Raw genomic sequence first — 22,812 nt, forward strand, 5'->3', positions numbered from 1 at the left:
TGGTACCGGTAACGCTGGGTTTAGTGGCATGTTATCCATCAATAGAGGACCCAGACCAATTTTTTATAAGAAAATATTTTCCCAAAAAGATTCCCTAGAAGAAAATGTCTGTAAGAAAGTCCCCTATTTCAAAATTGCCTGGTCTTCATGAAGCTGTAACGCGCCATTTGTTGGACTAATTTAGCGAGAGTGATGCAAAACAATGATACATTTATTGTCCCGAGTACTTATAATAATGGAACAGTAAAACACAAAAAATTGCTCGGGCTAAAGTTAAGATGAGGTAGGCTTTAGGGAAGTTGGAGTTGTGGGTCCCCATAGTATCCCATAGTTCATTTTTTAGGGTTTAGAAGAATATTCATGCCAAATTTGGTGAGGATACATTAATGGTATAGAACACTTCATCTAACAAACGTACTGTATATACATACATACATGTATAAAATATACAGTATGTATATTTTAAATTCTATATATAGATAGATAAATAAAAACTCAATTTAAATTTTTATAAATTTTAATTCTCACTTTTAGAATTTTAAAAGAATTCCGTTTAACAAACTTAGCAATAGTCTTTTAACCTGAATGAAAAAAAGCTTTAAAATAATCTTTTCTTATGGAGTATTAAACTGTTCTATCTTTGTAGATCATAGATTATAGAACCAGATAATGCACGCAGCTCACTTTATAATAGAAAAATATCAGGTATTTCGTTTCCGTTGCATTTTCTTCAGTACTAGTTTCTAGGATGTTGACACCCTTTTTAATATAATGTCATTAACTTTCATTGCAAATTTCCTCGGTTCTGTTAACAAAAGCAGTTATGTCTAAAGAAATAAAAATGTCTAGACAATAATCAATACCTCTCCAACCGACGAATAGTAAAATCCTTTCGATATTTAATAAAATCAACCATCTGTTAATTGTGTCATTCGTATCGTAAAAACCGTAACTTGCTGTCAGTGTTATACAAGTAGCTCTACTTGTTATGATAATTTATCATATATAACACCCGAAGAGTGATCATAACAAGGAAAACCTGCTGATATTTTTTATTTATTCGGGCGTAAAAATTAAATTAGTGATACTGAAAGATGTCGTGTGATACAATGCGTTTTTACTGTTTATGCTATTTTTCTTGGATATTGATTCGTTACGGCTTTACTCATCCGTTGGAGTACGATTATATAGTAGGTGAGTATCCCTTTTTTCAATTATTTTTTATTGTGTTTAATAATAACCGTTTATATTCTTCACTCCTAAAGTGAAGCATCACGAAGTTTCGTTGATGCCAGCTCGAAAAATGATAAATTGTTACTCGATACGATTAATTTTGAATGCTTTAAACATCGTTACGTGTACAAATGGTTAAAGTAATCAAGTATTCTTGTTTTTATACATATAGTCATCATTTATGAGTGTGGATTAGGTCCTCTCAAACTCGAGTGTTCTTGCTCTCTCCATCTTCTTCTTGGTCTTCCTTGATCTCCCTTTCCTGTATAAAATATCTTTGGTTACTGATATTCCTATATTTCTTCCATTAACTTACAGCTCTATTGCTGACCTTCAACTTCTTTCTTTGATGATTCATTCATGTAATTCACAGAAGTGATCTCAAAAAACGCATTTCAGCATCCTCTAATTTTCTAAATCATGTAATTTCTAAATTAGCTGGCATTAAATTATGGAAAAATAATCATTTAAAGTTAATATTTATTTATATGAGTTATGTGATTATAAACCTTTCATTAAAATTTAAAAATTTTATATAAGAATTAGAAGTTTTCGTTGACGATTTTTAGCTAATGAACATCTGCTAGGAAAATTTATACCATTCTTTCTCATTTAGCGCCTAGGGCATAACGTGCGCTAAACGAGGTAATATAGTATACTATGATACTTTTTCTTGTATAAAAGTGTCATAAAATGAGAAAGTTTTTCATTTAATTTAAAGAATTTATAAATTTATTGGGCTGCATTTCCACTGTCTTCCATCCATTAATCTCGCGAATAGATGAAAATCGAGACCAGATATGGAAATCTTAGGAACCGGAAATCCCGATTAACTATATACGAACCATGGGGCTTAATTTAAATAATAAGAATTTTATAACAATGTATATAAACTTTGCTTTTTAATAATTATATAATTTAAAATAAATGTTAGAATAAAAGTTATGTTGGCATATTTCTACAGCCAATTTTTATATGAGAATGAAAATATGCTACGTAATTATGGGCTGGTAAACTACGTATACATTTTCAAGAGATGATTTGTGTATTTTCGTGAGCAATTTACAGCATAGAATAAGTTAGCTATGTGTTTCCTATTTTATTTTCCGTTAGAAAAAACAAATTGGAGGAAAGTAACATTTTAAATTCGACGTTTCAGACTTGAAAAAACTTTTCAAAAAGCACTGCACTTCCTGACATAATTATATGTTCTAAACGTAACAATAAGCTACGCTATCGTAATACGACATCTGGCCTTGTTTTGTTTCCGTCTTGAAGAATCCTCGTTCGAGTTCAATCCGAATAGTAAAAGAATAGCTTTGATTAGTATTCTCTATTCATATTTGCTGACCATATACTCTATTAGCTTATTGTAATCTGAAAAAAAAAATCTAATTCAATGCCTCTACAATCAGGAAACTTACAGGTTACAATAGTGACAGAGTACTTTATTTATCGAGCTATACAACTGTAAAGAAAGAAAATACTTTTTATTTATAAAGAATATTCGGGTTTCAAACACTTCCATATATATAAGAAATTCGCTGTTAATTTATAAATAAGAAAACTATATTCTTATAAACAAATCAATATTATTTTTCCGGTTTTGTTATATATAACAGAGGGGGAGTATGGCGATCGGTCAAAAAATGACCCCCCGAAGATTTTTACATTTTTCGACTTAGGGGACATTGAAACGTCGAGAAATACAAAAGAACTTTTGGAGGTTTTTCTGTGTGTATGGATTAGGGATTGCAATTGCTGGATCCCTCATCCAGCAATCCAGCTGGATCCAGCGCATTTTTCAGCCTGCTGGATCCAGCACCTGGTGCTGGATCCAGCGCTGCGGATTCGCAAATACTCAATTAACTTTCTAAATAATGGCGCAAAAGTCTACGTTGTCGGCGTTGCTGCTTTGCTACGTGCGCTAACGCTCGACGGCGAGAGTTGACGTTGCCGTTCAGTGCGGCACGTGCTACACCCAGTGCCGTCTTTAGAACGTAAGGATCCCTGGGCCAGAAAAATGCTGGGAGCCCCCATGAAGAAACAGAATCAATACTAGATTACAGACCTAGGGGTTGCTGGTGTAGCTAGCACGGGCCAGACCGGTTACGGATATCGTGCTATCATCCTTTTAACATATCCCAGAAAATCTGTTGACCTTATTTTTTATTGTTTTTTTTTTAGCCAGTGAAATTTTTCACCCTGTACTCAACACTTCACACTACGTGTTGGAGGAGTAATTTCAATCGTATTATTAATGGTTTCTTCATTTTAAGTAACCTATTTGTTTTCTTTGTAACTTTATTACTTTCAGATAATGTAGCCAGGGGGTGTAGCCAGTGCCGTCTTTTAGGGGAGGGCCTACGGGGCCCGGGCACAGGGCCCCGTAGACCCTCCCCTAAAGACGGCACTGGCTACACCCCCTCTCGACACCACACCGCCCGCCCTTTTGCCTCTGCTGATCTAATTGCCAGTTGACTTTCCGCTCTCACTAAATAAAGTGTCTTCACGCTAAATAAAATAAGTAATTCCTCTCCTAGTCTCCTATTCCTCGGTGCATAATTCTAATTTACGGTCGGTCAAGACTAATATTTTATAACTTCTACTCTAATTCTATTAAGTAAGAGTTTCTAACTTTTATTCTATAAGTGGTTAGTGGGCTAGGCTAGGCAATTTTATTGTGAAAATTAGTGAGAAACTGAGACTACCTAGTTAGTTAAATAAATTAATGATTATCAGTATCTTATATATGATATGAATGTATGTGATTCATGATTGTGATAATAATAACTAACTACTAGATTACTACTAATTACTTATTCACTATTTTACTAACACGAATAATTAAATTAGTTATAAATAACTACAGACTGATATGTAGAGTCTATATAAGAAAATTGGTAAGACTGCTAGCCACTTAGCCACTGATTATCTGCCCTTACATTAGTATAATATATTAATTTAAATTAATTTGAATTACCTTTGTTATTATTTAACTTAAAGATTGCATTATAATTATAATCTAACTAAACATTTAAAGTTAATTATCTCTATCTGAAGTGTTAAACCGAACCAAAGTTAAGTTTAGTACCTAAATGTGTAAGAAGTTTTACTGATTTATAGTGACCAGTCTAAGTAATAAAAGTTGCTTAAGTATTTTAAAAAATGTTTTATTTCTTAAAAAAAACCATAAATTGCTGGATAGATAGATAGATAACACTTTATTGCACCAAAAATACATCTGCGCTGGATCCAGCTGGAATGATCTTAATCCAGCAAAAATCCAGCTGGATTAAAAACACTGCTGGATTGCAATCCCTAGTATGGATGTTAACGTGTGAAGGGGGCATTCTTTGAAGCTTAACACCTTCTGTGCTTTTTGTCGAAAATTTCTGAAATTTGGCATTAAGGTTTGTGTATTAGTAGGATTGATACTATTAAATTTTGGAGGTTAAAAACCGACAGGATGGGAAGATAAAGGGGGAGTCGTGTGTCATATCCTCAGTGGGATCGGACTTAACGGTGATTTTACTCGTTATTAGCATTTACAATTTTTTTTATAAAACTCATTCCTATTGTTAAAATTAAGCTTTTTGCCTTTTATAATAATTAAAAATGTAAAAAGTTTTTAATAACAAATATTGAAACAGATAGAGCTACCAAATGTCGCCGGGAAAATTAAGCAACTCGTTGCTGGAGATTTTTCTTTAATATCAGGACGCTGTAATAGAGGAACAGTCCACTTTCTAAGAGGTTGTTAAGAGTTTTCGCTTGTTTTGGATTTTCGATTTCTAAAAATTTTAAATATTTTCTTTTTCTGTTGATTCACTTATTCTAAAAATGAATTCATCAGGAAAATGAGGAAAACGGTCAGAAGCGAAGCTAAAAATATAACGTTGAAGTGTAATAAGGATGTTTGATGACGAAGCTAAAAATAGACTTTAGTTGTCAAACAACAAAATGAGCAGCTCATGCTACTAGCTTAAATGACAGAACTATTGTAAGGATAAGATCCGAAGATTTAAAAATAGAGGATACAATTAATGTAACACAATAAAAAACTTCTAGAGAATGGAAAAAACCTTTCTCTGGAAATGTTTTATGGACTCACTTCTATTGCCGTTTAACGACAGTTATTCTATCAATATCTTTTGTTATTGTTAAGAAATGAATAAACTGATACACAAGAAAAGCTAACATTTATCGTACAGAAGTACAGTACGATAAGTTGGATTTTAAATATAACTCATTTTACATTCTCATAACTCAACTTCTCATCTCAGAGAATGGAACCTTCTAACCAGAGTCGTCGATAGGGGAAGCTGGTAATTTTTTTCAGAGGAAACTTAAAGCCCGTAGTGGTCTCAACCCCTATATTAATGTTATTTTTTCTAACAAACAAGAAAATATTTCAAATTATATATAATGCTAAATGTAAGCAAGCTCGTGAAATTTGTAATAAAACATAGCATCTAACTAAAATGGTGTATGACCTTACAATTAAGAAAAGCTTTCTCATCTATATTCTAAGTCATTCATACAAAACTTAGATTGTGTATAAAAATTTCCTTATTATCTCTAATAAAAAATATATAATTATTTTTACTCAAAGAAAAATATTTCTAGTTTAATTTAACCTCCAAACAGCGGCCACCTCCGAGAAATGGCCATTTTATCTTCCTGTCGAGTCGTTATTCATTTTAATTTATAAAATTTAGACGTAGAATAACGCAGTAGTTTGAGTGTTTAAAGTATAAGTCATATTTAATATTAATTTAAAAAAGAAATAACCTATTTCGAATATTTATAGCTTATTAAATTAAACTAATTATGAATGTATTAACTTTATAACTGTTCGTAAATAAAAATTGTAAAGTATTAGTCATTAAAATTATGTTATATAATACGTCGAATTGATGAACCATAAACGAAGAAACAGAACAAAGATATTAAATCTAGATTAATGAGAAGTCGAGAGTTTCCTTATAAGATATTATTATAATTACGTGTTGTCAATGCTGTTCATTAATTTAAAAAAGCTTAATTAACGCTAATTAACAAACGTCATACTTTATACATTGTAAAATTATGCATAAGAAAAGAGAATAAAATTAATTTTAAGTGTTTTTTTCGTTTTTATTCTCTTCTAAAGCGTTTCTGGATGTTATTTAAACTAATAAAACCAAACCTCTAAATAACGGCCACTGACAGGAACATAAAAAATGGGCACTGTTCGGAGGTGGCCGTTGTTTGGAGGTTATTTTACTGTATAACCATTTCAAAACGAAACGCTTCTAAACAATGGTTGTCGTTAAGAGGTGGCCGTTATTGGAGATTCGACTGTAGTTTGATTGTCACAGTTAATTAATTACGAGCTTCGTTACAATATTTCGTCGTTTACTTCATTTATTTTAACATAATTTGCTGTTGGTCTTATCAGGCCCTCGTTACTCTCTGGGTGCCCTGCCAAAGATAGAGAAAAAAATTTTGAACACAAATTATCTTAAACTGATTATAGCTTGGACCTACATGTATAGTCAAACCACAACAATGGCTACTGACTGGAACGTAAAATATAGCTGCTGTTCGAAAGTGGCCGCTGTTTAGAGGTCGCCATTGTTCAGAGTTAGTCATTATTGGAGATTCGACTGTATTCTTTTCTACTTTCATTTTCAGGAGAATTTGCTTCTTATTCTGTAATTTTCATACATATTGATTCAAATAAATCGTGATGATGATGATGATGGTCTGTTTAAGTGGATAAAAACTACTGAAGACTGCAGTGGCGTGCCGTGACATTTGATGACAGGGAAGCTGTGTTTCTGTAAGAAGCCGACTTCCAGGGGCAATCAGTTAATTGCGCGTCAGTGATGGTGGAGGGCAGGGATGGGCAACCTGCGGCCCGCGATGCATAAAATGTGAATAAATATATCAATTTCCCAGTTTAAGGAAGTATGCAGCAAAAATTCAAACGTTATTTTTACAATTTACGTATGTGAATAGTTTTTCCCGCAATGAATTTAGTAAAAATTAAAACAAGAAACCAGCTAACAGACACATGGAAACTAATTTATAATTATATATGAATAAATAATTCTGATTTACCAACATCTTTTTTCTCTTTCTCTTGTATGCGGCCCGCATCGGTTCAAAAGTCTTAAAATGTGGCCCTTACATAGAAAAAGGTTGCCCATCCCCGGTCTAGGGTCCATTCGTATTCATTTGTTCGATAAGCCAGTAAAAACTGTAGACTTCTCTAAATGTATTTTTAATATCACAATTACATTCCGAATCGCTAGCCACGATATAAGGGCTAAAATTAAAAATAAATTATAAAAACTTACTCGGTGAAATAAAATGTGCGGTGGATATACATACCTGGTACAATATATTGTTCAATTGTATTAAAATACTTTTAAAGAAAATTAGAATTAAATGTAGCTTTGTAAAGAAACGTACAGTACATAAAATTAACATAAAATCATCTTTACTTTTTAAATTTTAAAACAATTCACTTAGTCAAATAGCTCGATACGAGTGGCTAATGGATGGAATCAGAGACGGTCCAAATAGGTGTGCAGTGTGTGCATGCCAAATCCCGAGGATGCCGATACCGGTCAATGTCAAATGCCTCTTGTCGCATCACTAGTGTACCCCCAAAGAACGCGACAGGGTTGTTGTAACTTTTAAACGTTTCTCATCATAGCTGTAAAAATCTAAATATGTTAAACTTAATACTAAGTAGATTGTCCGTCACTTGTTTTCTAACTAATTCGTTTTAGGACCAGTGTCTACGAAAATTTCCAAAATTTACAACTTTTTAGTCACTCTCATTGAACTGGAAAAATTTCTGTCTTTATTATCTAATATTACGAATAAATCAGCCCCCACAGTACTCGGCTAAGCTTATGTTTAAGTAAAATTTTGGCTCTTTCGGCAGGGTTTTATTTATGTTCCCAATTCCCTAATCTCTTAATTATTTAATTACTTTTTAAGTAGAAATAAGTCAAAACCCTTAGTTTGTACTTGAATATTTGTAGTCTTGAGAAAAAAGTGGAAAGACAAATTTTTATTACAACGAATATATAAATCGTAAATTTAAGGAAAATAAATTCTAGAGCTTTTTGCACCTCATGCATCTTTCATTAAATTTAGTTGTAAATGATTCTGCCAAAGTAACAGTTAATTTTTTAACACTACAAGAATTGTACACTTTCTTTCTACATACCCTTATAGATTGGACATACGAAATCGTAATATCGCTGGTTTAACATTGAAATCCGTAAGTAATATAAGATGGGAGAGCGGAATAAAAATATCAAATATTTTTATGGATTTTTTTTAACTTTTGTCAACTATACAGAACTATCATAAAAACATACCAGTAAATTCCTATCGGTTGGGTTAAGTTATAAATGTACTTATGATTCGCATAATCGGGCGAGGGCGGCTAACAACCCAGAACCGGTCCGGGATAGAATCATTAGAAGCGTTATACGTGTGTAGCCTCCATCAGCTAAACCCTGTGAGGTTGGTGCTCTGTAAAGCGCATGCGCGAATGCGTATAATCTGGCTGTTTGGAAGCTGACAATACAGCGCTTTCATTCTGCCACTAATATTCGAATATACAATAGCAATCTTATCGTTTATTTCGCATGTAGTATAGAAATTTGTAAAAGATACATAATGCAATTATAATAAAATATTAATTTTAATTAATTCAAACTACATTAAAATACGAAAATTTATATTTTAGAAAATACAAGGGAAGCGGCGCTTCTACCGCTTCCAATGACGGCACGCCACTGGAAGACTGATAATTGGGCGCGGGTTCGCTCGCAACTAACAGGTTGACTACGTAAAGTTTTCTTCAGGAAGTCAACCTGTTAGGTGCCATTTTTCCATTGTGAGTCCTCCCACATGTTGCGTGCCGTATACAAACAAACAATTAATTAAATAAGCATGCTATTTCCTTACAGAAATTATAAAAGTTCTGTGCATCATGCAGGGGCGTCCGTAAGTTAGGAGATTTGGGGTACTTGCCCTCCTTTTCGTCTGAGCTGCCCTTTCCCTAATCCCAAAGAGGCCTCAAATTTCATTATCAACAAATAATAGAAAATCCATAACTTCTAGCAAGCCTATTCTGTAAATATAAAAGAAACTAATGTTGATTAAAACTTTATTCCTTGTTTCCAAGGCCATGTTAGCCTCGAGTGCAACAACACCACCTTGTGGGACTGCTGATCCGACGTTGAATCTTAGAGTTTGAAGCTCCTTGCATATTGTACGATGCCCATTTTTATAGCTTGTGCCTCTCTTTTTGATAGTCTGCGTGCGCCGCTGGCATGTACAGTACCTCTAGTCTTTTCCACACATGTTCTTTTACTTCGTATAGCAACACGAGATTATACTAAGAAACCTTAATTTTAGCGTTGTACTCAATTGCTCCCTAGCGGTGGCGTGACTATTATCCATATTTTAAGGCGAATATCCAACGATCTAATCGTAAAATCTATAAAATAGAAGGTTGCTCTATCTCTTCATAACGTTATGATGCAAAACCCAGATAACGTTTCAATTATCAATCACTTGTTTCCATGACCTTAATAAGCAGACGTATCGACTATACATAGAAATGATTTATAATAAATTTTATTTAAAAATAAACAAGTAAAATTAAAGGTGTAGAATAATGTTTTTCTCTTATCTCCATAAAATATAGGCTTAAATGATTTCGATTTTTGATGCGAGCTCGATTTCCTTGGCTCCATTACAGTTTGATAATCCTCGTATATCTCCACTAAATAGTTGTTGAGATAACTACTTAGTGTATTTTATCAGTATAAAAAGTTTATCTCTCTAATTTAAATGTAGGTATATTGAGGTTGATTATTTGTTAAAGTTATTAATAAGTAGATAATATGAGCGAAATTAATTTTATCATAAAATCCCGTCTTATCTGGTTTTCTTTTTATCCATAGGATAAGCAGAAAATTTTTTTTCAATTTATTTAACCAGTTTAAGTGCTATAAATATAATTATTCATGATTATATAAGTGCTATTTCTGATTACCTAAATAATATTTATGCAGGTTTTTTATAAATTTTTTACGTGATAAATATTATCGATCGCTGAAGTTTTCCTTGTAATTCTTTATATTGAGTCGATATTAAGATACGTATGACCTAAATTTATAAAATAAAAAGTACATTTCTTTCATACTCATTTTGTAAATATTATATTCTATTCGTTTTATACTCTATAAAAAGTAAAATTAACTAATAAAATGTTTAATTTACCTTTTATTTTCGTGTAGATTAGTCGATACTATCGTCAATTTAGTTAATGTTCTAACAATGTTAAATCTACTTTGCTTAATATTTAAAATCTTATATCTTATAAGGCCGTAGAGATTTTATAGGGCCAGAGATACAGCGGGCTCTTTTGCCATCTTTTTTTTTTAAATTGAACAAATAAAATACGTAGAATGTTTATTAATAAAAAGCAGTCTTACAGATTTTATTTTATGTTAGTAATAATCGAATTAAGTTTATAGGTTAGTAACACTATGGGCTCCTAGGCCTGTGATAAAATTCCCAGCCCCCTACTGATAGCTCTGATCATATATAAGGGACCCTCAAGTATTAGGTCAGTAGTTTATGTGGAAGGGGGTTGACAGATGCTGACGATGAGAGAGGAAGGAGAGTCTTTGATGACGTAAGATTGCACCTATAGTTTATTTTTCTCCCCAGTCATAGCAAAGCTGTCTGAAAATAATTCATGTGTACAAGTATTTGTGAATGATTTTAACTTCTGGTCTAAAGACATAATTATGGAAGAGATATCTTTATTTCTAATGACTAGTGATGGTGAGAAGAGGGATTAAAAATGGGAAAATTTTACTGATGCAATACCTGAACGGTTCCTAACGTTGCTTCTACGAATAGGGATATAATGTACACTTCAATTAATTTTGCTATAAAACACCAATCATTATGTCGTGTTTTGATTAAAAACTAGAATCAGGACATTGTCACTATCGTTATCATTACTAACACAAAAGATTAAAACATAATCACGAAAAATCTTTCAACAAAAATAAGAAAAGATCGTATTTAAATATCAGATACTGCATAATTTTTCTCAAGAATTTTGACACAAAATCTGTAAGTTTTCGTAAAATTCTAATTAAGGAAATTATAATGTAGTATTAATAATAATATTTATAATCAGCGAAACATGGAAAAAGAAATTATAACTATCGATCGTTCTATTTTACAGTATATTGATATTATCTTTATAATTATAAGAAGATTATCCTATATCAAAAGATATAGACAATGACCTACTTAAGAAAAACACTGAAGAAATTCAATTGTTCTTGAATTCATTTATTCAAAGTGGTCGAAATTTAAGTCATTTATTAAATAGATAATTGCTCAAAAATACATTTTGTTGTTAAAATTATTCTATTTTCATTAAGAAAATCCAGCAACCAGTTGCTTAACTTTACCGGCAACATTTAAAACTGTGTGTAGCGCCATCTGATGATATTTTATTATTAAAAAGTTTTGTATTTTTAAGTATTACAAAAAAGCAAAACGCTTAGTTTTTAAGGTAGGAATGGGTTTTATAAAAAACAAAAAAAAAAAAAATGTAAATTTTGATTAAGAGTAAAATGTCATCCGATCCAACTGGCGATACAATGGCTCCCTTTATCTCCTCACCCCCTCGACCTTTAATTACGAAAATTTAATAGCATCAATCCCGGTAATAAACAAATCTTCCTGCCAAATTTCAGAAATTTTCGGCAAAAAGCACAGGAGTTATAAGCTTCAAACAGAGTGAACAAAATTGTGCCCCCCACAACACTAATCCCACCCAATTTTTTGGCATTTTTCGACGTCTCATTGGGACGTACTTGGACATGCATCATTATGTTAACACTTAAATACGGACCTGTGGCCCATAGAAAGTCTACCGGGAGGGAGCCCCTACCCATGTAATGCATTGCTAATTTTCTAATTCGATAGTATTAATCATTCGATAATTGAAGATAAATTAAAAATTTCAGTCGGATGTGGCTCTGCGGGCTCAGCTGTAGCTAACAGATTATCAGAGGATCCAAAATCTAGTGTATTACTTCTAGAAGCGGGAGAAGAACCAAACCTCTTATCTGATGTTCCCCTCCTCCCTTTGAAACTATCGAGAAAAATCAGTTGGGACTATCGAATGGAATCTCAAAAACATAGTTTTTTTGGATACGATCAACACGTAAGTAAATTTTATTTAGTTTTTCATAAGCTACTTTTCTCTATAATTTATTATTATTCAACTCATCTTTTAAGTTTATGTTTTCTGGGGAAATAATATTAGTATGATTGAAATTCTATAAAAATTTGTTTAGTAATATTAAACTTTACAAATTAAATATATACAAAAGTTATGAAATATATTTTACTAAACAATAGAACTATAAATATAGTTTCCATCAGGGATGGACTTACACTTATGGCTCTAAAGTATACATAACAGGCCTTCTCCTCCACCAAATAGTTTTCCGGAGTTTTCAGGGCTCTCTTCACAACATATCACTTAACTAGGAGTCAGTTTTCCAGAAAGTTTCCCAAATTTACATAAAAATCCTTCCATGCCAAGGAGGAGAACCTCCTTGGTAGATCGCTCAATACATGTAAAAATTTGAGGTCCTAGACTGTAGACTTATAATATAAGGCTCTAAACTGCAGCTCGTGTATCTTATGTGCAAATCAGACCTTGGATTCAATTGTCAAGAAGTTAATATAATTATTTATGTTATAAAAGAAAATAAAATATTAAGATTTATTACAAAATGGTGAACTCTTAAACCTTTTTACTTATAGGCTTATCACATTAACATTTACAGTCAGTACCGTAATTAGAAGCGATATTTGGGAAGTTCGAATTGGAACATGCACACCAATCTGTACTATCGTAGCCACTATGCTGCGTGAATGACGAGTACACTCTTGGATATCGTATTTACGTGTAAATAAGTGCGTTTTTTCACATTCAAATCGTTTTCTTGTACTTATTTGAATAGGCTATTTCATCATTTATTTCTTTACAAAGGTATGAAGATCACACTAGTGCTTTCAGGTGTATTTAGCTTCCTATCCCTATCTTGCAGCATTTTATTATTGGAAAATGTATCTTATATTATGCTGAAACATATGCGATTGTTTTTAAAATCTATATTCTATTCGACAAAAATGGCCTCGTATATTAACTACCGAATTCTCAGAAAATATCTACAATAAATATTTAAATTCAGATTATATATTCATATTTATACAAGATAGACATTAAAAAAAAATACTAAATATGAGACATGTTCAATTTTCCATATAAAATCTGTATATCATAGAATTAATTGTATGAAAAATAGAAAACTAAACACGAGTTAAACAAATATACTAATAAAAAGTCTTCCAAATACTACTTAATTTTGAATTCTATCTGCAAAATGGTCATTAAAAACGTTCAATAAAATCGGAAAATAAATAAACTGAGCATATTTTTCTTTAACTTTACTAATAAAAAGAATTTTAAACAATAATACTGTACATTAAACATACTACATTTGACTTTACATCTTTAGAGTGCCCACCATGGTTAGAATCAACTACTGAAGCATTGGTAGTTGGCAGCAAACAACACATCGATTTTAGATTAGAAGGATTTTTAAATTTCTTACAGTAAAAATAATTGTCATAGCTTATTTTTAGATTGTTTTTAAGTGATTTTTCTTAGTTCGTATTATTTATTTAAATTTTTACAAAATCTACAGCATTCGTAATAAATTTACACTGTAGGCACCACGTTGGTTAACAGGAAAAGTACTAGGAGGAACGAGCGTCTTAAATTACAATTTATATGTTCGTGGCAACCCAAGGGATTTTGACAGTTGGGCAAAGAAAGGAGCTATTGGATGGAGCTGGAAGGATGTACTCGGTTATTTTATTAAATCAGAAGATAATACCAACAAGGAATTACTACTAAATGGTATTCTTGTTATTTATTTTTGATGTATTGATTGTTTTACATTGTCCTCTACAATGTAATAAATTTTACATAGTATAATAATTACAAACGCATCATTAAATTTTCTACTCCTTTAATTAATAAAATAAGCATAAACAGAATAAATTATACAAACGGTTTATAAATAGCACAATTGAATAAGAAAACAATATAAGTTAAATAGTCAAGTGAAATTCTGTAATAATAAATAGGTCTATTATAATTTAATTCTTTAGAAATAGATAACACTTTATGAATTATTACGAGACAATGCCCACTTGTGAACCAATGGTTCACAAGTGGGCATTGTCTCGTAATAGTTCATAAAGTATTATCCACCATTATGAGCCATGCACACAATATATGAACCATTATGAGCAACGTACACTTGTGAACCAATGGTTCACGAGTAGGCACGGCTCATAATGGTTCATATATCGCGGGTAGTCATGAGTGGTTCTTGAGGTACTAATAAGTTATGTGAGAAAATTTTGGAGTTAATGTTCTAGAAGAAAATTTTGTGTTAATATTAATGCAATTTGCATATTAGATCATATTGTCTAAATTTATTTGACAATCTGAATAGTTGAGAGAAAGATTTTATTGCAATTTAGTGTGACGATTACAGATAGGTAGGTTACATGTTAAAATTATTAATTTTACACAAGTCAAATTATATGCATGGAAATGTTTAACTAAACAATAAATTAGACTGACAGATCCACTGTACTTAATCTCCATCTCCCAGTTATAAACCATGCATTCAATATACAATGCGTATATCCTGTCTATTTGGATCTTGTTTATTAATAGGCCTTATTATACTGGTGTAGTTTCTGAATTGCAAATAGAGTAGATCTTAGTCAAGAGTCAAAACGAAATATCTTTATTTTTACTTAAAAATAAAAATATTTTGTTAATTTTCAAGTAAGATACCAAATCAGTTACCGACTACCAGTGAATACTGGTAATTGGTCACGGGTTTTCATCCATCAACGGGTTGGCTACGTGGCGTTTTCCGCGGTCTAACACCTAAATATGGGCCAGTTTCCCATAGATAGTACTCTCGGGAGGTACCTAACAAAACAAATTTCTAGAATTTTCAGTAGAATAGATTTAAATGTAAATCGTACTACAAAAAAATTGAGTATACAGGATATTCATAAAAGAATGGTAGAGTTTCATAGATATGTATTTTCTGTTCTTACCTCATACAGTCATATTATGACTCAACCAGCAAAAAAGTCTATGTGTGATGTGCGTCACTCACTATGCGCACCTCTGGTTACTTGGCATCCAATCAGTAGTCGAGCTCCTGCCAGTTCCGATCGAGTATATACGATGCAATGAAGTTCTTTCTCGGAGATCTCAGAGGTATCATACCGTTTGGGTATGTAAAGCATGTCCTTTTACATGTCCTTTCGAGAAAAAAATCATGAAATTAGATCCGGGAACCGGGGTGATGACAGGAAGAGGTGATTGTCCGCATCCGCAACAAGTTCAATCTAGTATCGCCAAGCAGGCATAAACAGAAATTCCAATGACCATCCTAAAGGAGATGGATCTTGAATAGCTGACGATGATGGTTAAATACGACGCATGCAAACATTCCCCCTAAAACTGACGAAGTTACGTATCTGTAAGACCTAATTATTCCTTTATCGTTGGTTAGTTGAGTGGAAAGATGGGATGTGGCAATGCAACACGTGAGCAATCTTCCAAGAAGGATGCCTCCCGGGAGAACTTTCTATAAGTGACTTCTAGACTCATGAAAAAAACCTGGAAATCTCTACGAGGCCGACCTATTGGTCAGGCGCAAAACTGCGACCACTGTTCAGTCATTTTATCCACTCGGTCACCGGTGGGCACCATTCGTTTCATGAATATCCTGTATTATACATAAATATTCCTTACACAAAATAGAAGTCCTTTATTTAATATATTTAACGAAATACTAGATAATTTCAACGTTTCATTTGAAATTTTTCATAATAATTTTTAAAAATTAAAACCAAAATCTGAAGTTAATCTTAATTTTCTTCTTTAATTACAGGATATCATGGTGCAAAAGGTCCTGTGACTGTTGCACATTCCCCATTCTACTCTCCTGTCTTAAAGAATTTCTTAGCCTCTGTCCTTGAAATGGGATACGAAATAGGAGATTTCAATACAGATAAACAGGATCGTAAGTTTATTTAACTAAATTTCTCAGTTAAATAGTTTTACAAAATTTAAAATTTTCTTAAGACGTAATTATTTGTAATTAAAGTCATGAGTTAACATCCTTCTCGCGTTTATCAATTTCTTATGCAAGTTTCAGCTTTGTACTGCCAGAGTTGCGTGATTATTATTAAAATAAAATAAGTAAACATTACTTACAATAAATTGATGGAAATTTAAAGAAGTGCATTTTCTGCAATTATAATTTTCAAATTTGTTTCTTTTGTAGAATTTTTTCCAACTCAAGGAACGATAAGAGAAGGAAAGAGATTAAGTTCTTATTCAGCATTTATAAAACCAATCTTATGCAGAAAAAATTTTCGGTTGATAACTTCAGCATTTGTAACAAAGGTAAAAATATTCTTGTTTTTTTCCTCTTTCCATTTTCTTTCCAATAAAATTTGTTGTTATAACGAATAGTTCTCAAATAGTGCTAATTTGTTTTTTCATTGATTATGCTTATCTAAGCTTCACAAACGGCTCCAAAGATTTTGTGGTGATCCACTATGGGCTTTGATTAAAAAGCCTTTTTAATGTCCATAGGGCAGAAAGAGTTTTAAAAAAGACCTAAGCTTCATAAATAAACCTATATCGAAATTATATATGCAATTTAAAAGTGTTAATAGTGTACTTTTTATAGCCAAATCAATTTGAAAAATAAAATTTTTGCCATTTCATATTAAATGCTAATTTGATGGGCTTTGTCGGTATTTCTTTGTATGAGTAGTACAGTAGATTTTCAAATAAACCTGTTTTACTGCAACAGATTTTTAAAAACTTTTTACTTTTAGATATTACTCGACGAGTTTAAACAGGCAAAGGGTGTGGCATATGAAAAGGATAACGTCACGAAAATCGCTTATGCCAGAAAAGAAGTTATCATTTCTGCAGGAGCTGTTAATACGCCTAAATTGCTTATGCTTTCCGGAATAGGACCAAAAGAACATTTATCAGACCTCGGAGTGAGTTTTATTTGAAATTATGTAAATGACCATTATGATTATAGCGTTAATTCTTTTTGCTCAAAATTAATCTGACATGTGAGACTTGTGAGACTAAACATAGATATTAGTATTATGTAATGAAGTCGCATCTAATTCCAGTAAAACAGAGGCAAGGCAGATGAAATTCTCTTTTACGCATAATTTTTCAATAAAGAGTAATTTCATCTATCACGCTCTCTGTTTACATAGTTAATACATACTAAGATCTACGTTCAGTCTCGAGTTAAATTTGAAAAAATAATTTAACAAGGACACTATATCCGAGCCATAAAGAAAAACTTAAAGGTTATTGGATTACAATTAATTCTTTGTGTTCTGAATTTATAGATCCCTGTCATTGCTGATCTTCCTGTTGGACAAAATTTTCACGATCATATCGGGCGTCCTATGATATTTACTATTGAGAAACCTTACTCTTTTCATCAACTGACCCTAAATCAATTTGATTACACTCTATACTTGGATTCTGGTAAAGGTGAGTTTGCATCCGTGACTTTTTTTTATAATTTGCAGGTTTTATTTTAAATATTACAAATAATATTTCTTTACAATTTAGGACGCTTAACTTCATTAGGTGGCGCAGAAGTAATTGGATTTATTAATACTAAATATGAAAAGAAAAATTGGCCTGATGTTCAAATAGTACTTTTAGCAAATTCTGTATTGTCGGATGCGGGTCTAGCTCTTTTGTTCCCAGGAGGACATCTAAGTAAAGATGTGAGAATAAAATTATTATTACATTTTTCAGTCATTTGTAAATAGTGATGAATTATTATGAAGTTTATAGTTTAAAAGTTGAGAGGTATTTCGAATTTCTAAAATTTATACTTACTGTAGATAAATTACCAAATTCACATGCAATTTGGTTGATGTATGCCCATCAGTGGCCGAGTGGATAAAAACCACTAAAAACTGGCAGAGGGTTCGCGCCTGACCACTGGGCCACGTAAAATTTCCGGGTTTCTTCGCGTGACTAATACCTAAACAGAGGCATTTCTCAGAAAGTCCTCTCAGGAAGCAACACAATACCTGAACGATCTGCCATGTCTCATCATTCTCTCAGATTTCTAAATAATATTCATATCGATGTAGAAAAATGTTTTTATTCTTAATTTTATGTATAACAAAATATTTTATTTTCAATACTAACAAACACTATTATGTTTCCAGCAATAATAATAATGTTGTATTTATAGGTATTTTTGAAAGCCTTTGCTAAATATAAGTTGAAACATACAATCACTTGTAACCCAATCCTTTTGCGTCCGAAAAGCCGTGGATGCGTCTTGTTAAAATCCAAAAATCCTCATGACGAACCTCGAATCAATCCTAATTATCTGTCGAAAATTGAAGATGTGTTGGCTTTAATAGAAGGTAATACATTTTGTACTGTAATGTAAATTTAAAAAGTTATCTTATATCATTCCTATGAACTTCTAATACAATATAACTTACTTACTTATACGGTAAGTCATGAGAAGTCGATTTAATGAAAATTATTTTATCTTAATTAATTTTTGCTCTTTTTGGCATGTGGGCACTTATGAGGGCCCTTTTAACTATACCCATTTTGGGCTTGGCCAGGCCAACAGTAGGGGCGCCCAGGTGGTGAAGGATGGAGCCCAACTACTTGGAACAAATCTCTCATGGAAAATTCTTAGGTGGTTTGTTTGTTCGGATTTGATTCTGGATCCATCAGAGCAATAGGCTGACACTTTACCTCGGCATACCGGCCATCAATTTCCTTTCCATTTTATATAATGAAATGCAAGTGTATTTTCAAAATAAAAATTACATTTAGAGTATTTTGTATGCAGTGAATATGAATCAAAAGCACATGGCCATTTCTCTAACCTGCTTCCTTTTTGACAATGATAATGAAACTGATTAAAATATCATTTTGTTGATTTTAGGAATGAAAACGTGTATGGCTTTTGGAGAAACAAGTGCATTGAAGAAACTTGGCATTAAATTATTGCAGTCTGAATATCCGAGATGTGATCATTATCCTGTAGAATCAGATGAATACCTTGCTTGCATCCTTAGGGTATTTAGTTTAGCACTGTATCATGGAGCTGGTACTTGTAAAATGGGAAGTCCTACGGATCCAAGTACTGTTGTTGATGCAAAATTAAGGTAATTAGCAACTGAATTTTAATTAAAAGCTATTTAAATTTTTTATATATCTTTAAGCCATTTTTAATTATTTTTTTAATATAATGAAAAATCTTGTTTTATAAAATAAGGATACAATAAATGTAGAAAAAGTAAGTGTATAAATGAAAATCTTACATTGAATAAATATACAACAATACAATAGGTAAAGTACTGTACATATCTAATTTTATCAAAACATTCATTATGTTAGCAGCGGCCTTAACATCATATTTTATGCATTATATTATATGCATGTTTTATTATTTAATTCTCTTATTAACTTTTCTCTTGTCATTCAATGATTTTGTAAATATATTCAAATGTGCTTATTTACATTTCACTTAAATAGTACTCTTTCTTGAAATTTTATAGAGATATGTCAAAATTAATATTAACTGATTGACTTAACCTTATGAACAACCTAATTTATATACTTATCAGAAATGAATTTCTATTACAACTATCGTTAAAAACATTCCAATGTTGATATCACAAATACCGATTAATGATAATATAGTTAAACATTTTGCATTGGCAGTGAATAATACCGCCTGCGAAAGTTATTTTAATCATGTAAATATCTGGCCTGCAAAACGATCATACACAAAATCTGTTCTCAACCATTGTGTCTTAGTTAAAGACGTCGAATAGCCTACTCAGTTTGAACGATTGAGTCTTAAAGAAAAGGACAATTTACTTTGAAAACATCTGTGGACATTAATACAAGGATTTCTAAATAATATCTCTTGCAGCGTGAAGTGCGAGGTACAAACGGGTTACCATTACCATTTATTAGTCAATTGTGTCTAGTTTCTATATCCAGTCTTAGTTTGCTGTGTTGTATTGATGCGTAACAGTCAAATTTTAACATCAACTTATCCTCATTTTGTACTAAGCAGTGATCAGAGCTCGAGCAGATGTGCAAATTTGAGGAAATCTCCAGAATAAACAAATTGAAATTGCTCTGCTACTACATTCTATTCTAAAAACAGAGTGCATCATATCATATATTGTTTAAAATTCAGAAAAATCTGTACAGATAAGTAACACACAATTTTTAGGAATGGTATTGTTTACATGGAGTATCTAGCAAAGAAACGTACAATTAATTCTGTGAAGTATTGTGAAAGCTTACAACATACATATTTACAATGCAAGACAAGAAATTTTTATGCACCACAATAATGCTATGGTAGCCTGTACAAAGGGTTTTTAGTATTATTTAAAACTAGTCTCTGCTCTATCCGTTCCCAAACTCTTCATAAAAATAGAAACCTTAAAAATAAATTATAATTTTAATATTTGCCTATGCTCTTAATATTAACCAGTTTAATTCAAATATGTGATGCATCTTACATTGTTGAATTTTTTAACCATATCCAACAAAATGGCACATCAGTTAAGAAAAACTAAAATTAATTCCATCTGTTCTGAATGCTCTAAAGTATCTAAGCATGCTTTAGATTATTCATCATTGTTGTATTCAAATTATTCTCTAACATTAGGAGAGGAATCAATAATTAAAACCTCCTCAAATCTTGGCTTCATAAAATAATAATTATACCACTATAACATTTAATTGGCATATTAATTTTTAAAGCAAGCTTAATAATGATTTCACATATTACTTTTTTACAGGGTGAAAGGTATTCCAAATTTAAGAGTTGCAGACTGTTCAGTAATGCCTTCCATAATATCAGGCAACCCTCATGCAACAGCAATTATGATTGGAGAGAAAGCTGCTGATATTATCAGATTTGATTCACTTGGAAAAGATCTAACTTTTCAATATTTTTAGCAATTTAATTAATTTCATTATAATTTTGTAAATTCTTTTTAATATTTTGTGTTAAATTTGTATTGTATATTAATATTTGTCTTAGTTTTGGATAGAAAATATGGAATTATTTTAAATTATGCTTTTCATATGAAAGAAACTTTAATATTAAAATATATTTTACAAAATTTAATAAAATGACTTTTATTTAAATTAATAGTTCATTGTATACAACAAAACTGATTTAAAAGTAAACAATGAGGAGCAGGAGCATATCCAGGGATGTGCACTTATATCAATACCTTGATACCAAAGCAATCAGTTTCATCATTTTAAAAAATAAAAATAAACATATTGCAGGATTTCAATTAGGTAAGATTAGGAAACTAAAGTAATTCTAAGATAATTGAGTAACATTCTGCAAAATCCAACAGGGAGCACATGCCTTGGTTCCTGAATCTGCCTTAAGCAGCACTTGTCTGCTCAAAATCCTGGATATGCTACTGTTGAGGAGATATCAAAGTTGAAGAAGATCATATTGCTAAATCATACATTTAAGAATGCAGATACATGGAATTATATGGGTGAAAAGCTTCAATCAATACGGAATAAAGACTAAAATTACAATAATTGTAAATTTATGATCCTTAAAGATTTCCAATACATAAAAAAAATCGAAATTATCTGATACAGTCAATCCTCAATAGAGCAATCTTCTGAATAGCATTCAATATCTGCTAAATTACTGAATGTACAATTTTGCATTGCAGGCAACATTTTTATCATTAGGTTATGTGACTTAGACTCTCATATTCAAATTTCTAAGCAGATATCATTTATATATACACATATATATAAATCTTATTTGCTATAATACTTCAGTTTAGTACCACATTCAATTTGGTGCCAATTTCAAACATAAGCAAATATTAATGGTAAAATGAGTGTATATCAGGCCTCGGCAACCTATTACCCACGGGTCGCCAAGTGACGCATTTCATAATTTCGAGTGACCCATTTGAGTTCCGAAAATAAAGTATATTTTCGGATAAATTCAAGACATTGCAGAAAGTTTTGGAAAAATCAGAAGATTATGATCTTTCCATAACGTGTTGGACTTCACTTCCTACAAAGTATTCATCTCTGAAAAAAATTGCCTTTGCCATTTTGTTTGCATTCGGTTCAACTTATAAATGTGAGCAAATATTTTCACACATGAAATTTATTTTAAATAAGAACAGAATTTCACTTATTTGTATACAACAAAGTTAACTACTGAAAATTCAGATGCTTGTATTCGTCTTAAAACGACGAACTATAAGCCAGACTTGACTAAATTGACGTCACAAGTTCAG

General features: G+C 31.6%; 1 protein-coding gene across 1 annotated transcript; it reads left to right on the forward strand.

The window, feature by feature from the left end:
* Positions 1–1,094: 1,094 nt before the first annotated feature.
* On the forward strand, positions 1,095–21,478 carry LOC136986038 (uncharacterized GMC-type oxidoreductase Mb1310-like). Its single transcript, XM_067283485.1, has 11 exons — positions 1,095–1,194; positions 12,312–12,511; positions 14,092–14,281; positions 16,353–16,484; positions 16,749–16,870; positions 17,311–17,481; positions 17,851–17,998; positions 18,080–18,240; positions 18,720–18,897; positions 19,437–19,659; positions 21,319–21,478. The coding sequence occupies exons 1-11, from the start codon at positions 1,095–1,097 to the stop codon at positions 21,476–21,478; spliced, it is 1,785 nt and encodes a 594-aa protein (XP_067139586.1).
* Positions 21,479–22,812: the final 1,334 nt, after the last annotated feature.

Source organism: Centruroides vittatus, unplaced genomic scaffold (genome assembly GCF_030686945.1).
Source record: "Centruroides vittatus isolate TY-2023 unplaced genomic scaffold, ASM3068694v2 contig_988, whole genome shotgun sequence".
Taxonomy (NCBI): Eukaryota; Metazoa; Arthropoda; class Arachnida; order Scorpiones; family Buthidae; genus Centruroides; species Centruroides vittatus.